Genomic DNA, 3,965 nt, shown 5'->3' with positions numbered 1-3,965 from the left:
TCCTTTGTTTAGCACCAAGCTGGGCTTAGGGCCGCAGGACGAAGAGGCTGAGGGGAAGCAGATCCTGCAGATGGGACAGTGCTTGGGGTCAGGGCAAGGTCCTGCCCTGCACACCTGGCTCAGATGTTACCTTGCACCGGGTAGGAAGCAGGACATTCTTATCCCCAGATATCCTGGGGTTTTCATAGGAGGGTATTTTTGGGGAGGAAGGGTGTATGGGGGACAGGGAGAAGGGCAGAATTTTTGAGCTTGAAGGACTCCAAAGCTGCAAATGCCCTTTGGGGAGACTTTGGGGGGTGTCCCAGGAGGTTGTTTTTTTGCAGGGAGAGGCAGCAGAGGGGAGAACAGTGGTATACTGAAGTGTGCAGCACAGAGAGAGGATATCCCCAGGATTCAGTCTGGGGAGGGGAACCCCTGGCAAGGGGGAGCCCATGGAACTCCCCACAGCCTGAAGTGGAGTCAGGGGAAAGGGGAGTGCTGGGACCCCCAAGAGCCCTGGCTAAGTGGGATCCCAGAGAGGGGGAGGTGGGGAATCGCTCCAGGGCTGCAGGGAGCCTCCAGCAGCAGTGAAAGAAGGGGGAGCTCCAGATGCCCAGGGTCGGAAGAGCAGAGGGGGGACTCTAGGGATTCCTGCGACCCTGGCAGCCTGGAGATGGTGGAGATGCCAGAGAGGAGAACCCTCAATACACGAGGACCTCCAGAAGTCCAAAGTGGAGAGACCAGAGAGGGAGATGTGCTGGAGAGCTTTTTTGAGGTGATCATGGTCCACCCAAGTCTTATGTGGGCTGGATCGTGGTATTTCTGAGTGTTTTTTCAGCTAAATCTTGGTGGTCTGAAGTATTTTTGGGCTGAATCTTGGTGGTCTGGACATTTTTACGAACACAAAATGCCTGTGAACTTCTAGAGATGAGTTTGGGCAGGAGGAATCCCCAGCCAAACACTCTCACACCTTACTTTTCCCCCAAACCTTGGCCAGATGGCAGAGGAGGAGGCTGTAAGGAAGAGGAAGATGGCCCAAGAGCCCCAAGCAGGTGAGGAGGAAGTCAGTGCCCCTTTCCCTCTGTCTCCTGCTCCACCTCCCAGCCCAGCCTAGCTCCCAGCTGCAGGACAACCCTGCTGCCAATGCTGTCTTGTCAGAGATGCATTGGGGGAATCTCCTTCCTCTTCCCTGTGGCAGAGACAAATCCCATCCTCTTCTTGTCCTTTCTCTTCCAGACAAGGGAGTGAGGATGGAGCCCAGGGAGGACAAATCCCTGCAGCAGAACCTCATGGAAGAGGCCGTTTTGAGCTGCTTAATGCCACAGGAATCCAACGGAGGAAAAGCCCAGGAGATCACGCATAAAAAGGAGGGGCTGCAAACCCAGGTCAGGGTGCTCTGAGGAGGAAAGACCCTCCCTGGCTGGAGCTTTCGCCAGAGCTCAGACCTGATGTCCCTGAGCTCCTTCAGGATGATGGAGAGAAACCGCACAATAAGCTTGGCATCTGGGAAGAGTTTCAGCCAGAGCTTCAACCTCCTCACCCACCTTCAGGTGCACACGTGGGAATGGCCCAACGAGTATCGGGAGTGTGGGAAGAGGCAGAGACATGGCTCCCACTTCCTCTACCATCAGCAGGTGCACGTAGGGGGACAGCCCTTTAAGTGCTGGGATTGTGGGAAGAGCTTCAGCGACAATTCCCACCTGCTCTGGCACCAGAAGGTCCACACTGGGGAACGGCCCTACAACTGTGGGGAATGTGGGAAGAGCTTTAGAGACAGCTCTGGCCTCATCACCCACTCGCGCGTGCACACTGGGGAACGGCCCTACACATGTTTGGAATGTGGGAAAAGCTTCAGCGTTCGGTCCAATCTGATCTCCCACCAGAAGATCCACACTGGGGAATGGCCCTACGAGTGTTCCAAGTGTGGGAAAAAGGCTCGGAGCAGTTCGGATCTCCTCAAGCACCAGCGCACACACACAGGGGAGAGGCCCTTCCGCTGCCCCGACTGCGGGAAGGGCTTCACCCGCAACTTCAGCCTCCTCACCCACCGATGCATCCACACCCAGGAGAGGCCCTTCGAGTGTCCGGAGTGTAGGAAGAGCTTCCCCAGGAGCTCTCACTTGACCAGACACCAACGCAGCCACCAGTTGGGGCCCACCTGTGATGGCCCTGACTGCAGGAAGAAAACAACCAGTTAGAATCAAGCAGTATCCCTTAAGAAAGGAAGATGAGGAGGAATTAGCACAATAATTGAAAATTTTTTACAGCTAGGGTTGCTGAGGGAGTGCCAATCTGATTTTATCCTGCCTGTCCACAAACCTGATGGGTTATATGTTGGGGGTGAGGTTTGTTCCTTTTTTACTCTAAAGAATTTTTTCTCCATAAGTTACCAAGGAAACTGAGTGTTGGATACTTAAGAGTGCTCAACCAAAACAAAGGGGTGGCCAAAGCTCGGAGGGAGAGATAATGCGAGTTTTGGGGGGCAGGTAAAGGACTGAGCTCTCTTCAGCATTTGGGGAGAGAGAATGGCTGGGTTGCTGCTTGCTGGGAGAGGAGTTCACTGTCGCTGGAGGGGTCCAATCCTGGGAAATCTACCATCATCTGCTCGCCGTGGGATTCCAAGCTCCTCTGCTGCCCTACAGGAGCTGGGCAGGGCCAGCCCTTGCCCCGCTGTTGTGGTTTCATCAGCACTGCTCCTCTTGCTACAATGTGACCCTGCACCCCCTGCCCTGCCAGGACACCCTGTCCCCGCCTGCCGGGACATCCTGCCATCCCAGCTACCAGCCCGGGACTTTCCAGTGTTCCAGCTTGGTGTTCTGAGGATCCTATAGGGGTACCGAGACCAAACTGCCCTGGGTTTTTGTGAAGCAAAGCCCTCAAGGTTCTTGGTACTGTTTTTGTTATTAATGCTGTAGTTGTTGGTTTTGTCTGCTTTGTTATACATACTAGTAAAGAACTGCTATTTCTATCTCCAAATCTTTTGCCTAAAAGCCCCTAACTGCAAATTTATAATTGGAAAAAAAAATGGGGGGGGGGGGGGGGGGGGGGCGCATGGTTTACATTCTCCATTCCAAGGGAAACTCCAGCTTTTCCCTGGCAGATACAAGTCTTCCCAAACCGAGAGAGCACGCTTTCCAAAAGTTGTTAGGGGGTACTAACTATAGCTAAAGGGTCTCCCCTTTCCAAAGGATTAATTCCCCCAGCCCAGAATGCTGCACGCTGTGTCAGGGAACAATGTGTAACATTTGTCTCCTGTTGTTAAGAAAACTTCATGTCCCCAATATCCACTGGCCTCCTGTTCAGTTAATTTAATTTGATCTCCACCACTGAGGGACACTTGAAAGACATATTTTGTTTCTGATTCTTGTGGGAGCCGGCCATATTCTTTCTTTAACTTAGCCAACTTAGTGGCACTGTATGGTATTTGTTTAGTTGTGATATGCAGCTCAAAATCTTCATCATTAATATAATTATATTCTGTTTTAACCAAGGGTCTCAAATGAGGGCAGCAGTTTTCCCCACAATTATTTACTAATCTCAATTCCTTCTGGGAATATATTTCATTAATGTGGGGAGTTTCTTTTCCCTCTGCCTCCTTTAGGGAGTCAGTATTCTGAATTTTCAGAATATTCATTTCTCAGGGCAGCTCGTAGCAGACGATTTTCATTCCCTTCTTCATCTAATTGTTTCTGCAAAATTCCCACTAAGTTTTGAAGAGAATCTATAATTGTTTCCTCTTCATTACGCCGCTTAAAGTGGTTTTCTATAGCGGCCATAAGGCATGCTCCTAAAACAGAACAAATTATGACTTTATCTCAGCCAAATCTATGTTTTCTTTCATGTTGTAAAAAACATATTCTATCAATCGCACTCTCCAAATGAAACCATTTATCCTGAGCCCACCATTCAATTTCAGGAGAGTGTCCAGCACTGTGTTTTGCTAACAGAGCATAAAATGCAGCTTTTGTCTTTTGCACTAGAGTTTT

General features: G+C 50.8%; 1 protein-coding gene across 1 annotated transcript; it reads left to right on the top strand.

Moving 5' to 3' along the window:
• Positions 1-976: 976 nt before the first annotated feature.
• On the top strand, positions 977-2,286 carry LOC136374987 (zinc finger protein 154-like). The gene is made up of 3 exons (XM_066340344.1): positions 977-1,031; positions 1,216-1,364; positions 1,530-2,286. Exons 1-3 carry the CDS (start codon positions 977-979, stop codon positions 2,175-2,177), a joined length of 852 nt encoding a protein of 283 aa, XP_066196441.1. The 3' UTR covers positions 2,178-2,286.
• The last annotated feature ends 1,679 nt before the right edge of the window (positions 2,287-3,965 follow it).

Source organism: Sylvia atricapilla, unplaced genomic scaffold, assembly GCF_009819655.1.
Source record: "Sylvia atricapilla isolate bSylAtr1 unplaced genomic scaffold, bSylAtr1.pri scaffold_68_arrow_ctg1, whole genome shotgun sequence".
Lineage (NCBI taxonomy): Eukaryota > Metazoa > Chordata > Aves > Passeriformes > Sylviidae > Sylvia > Sylvia atricapilla.
The sequence above is the reverse complement of the archived record's forward strand: the minus strand, read 5'-3'. Positions and strand labels throughout refer to the sequence as shown.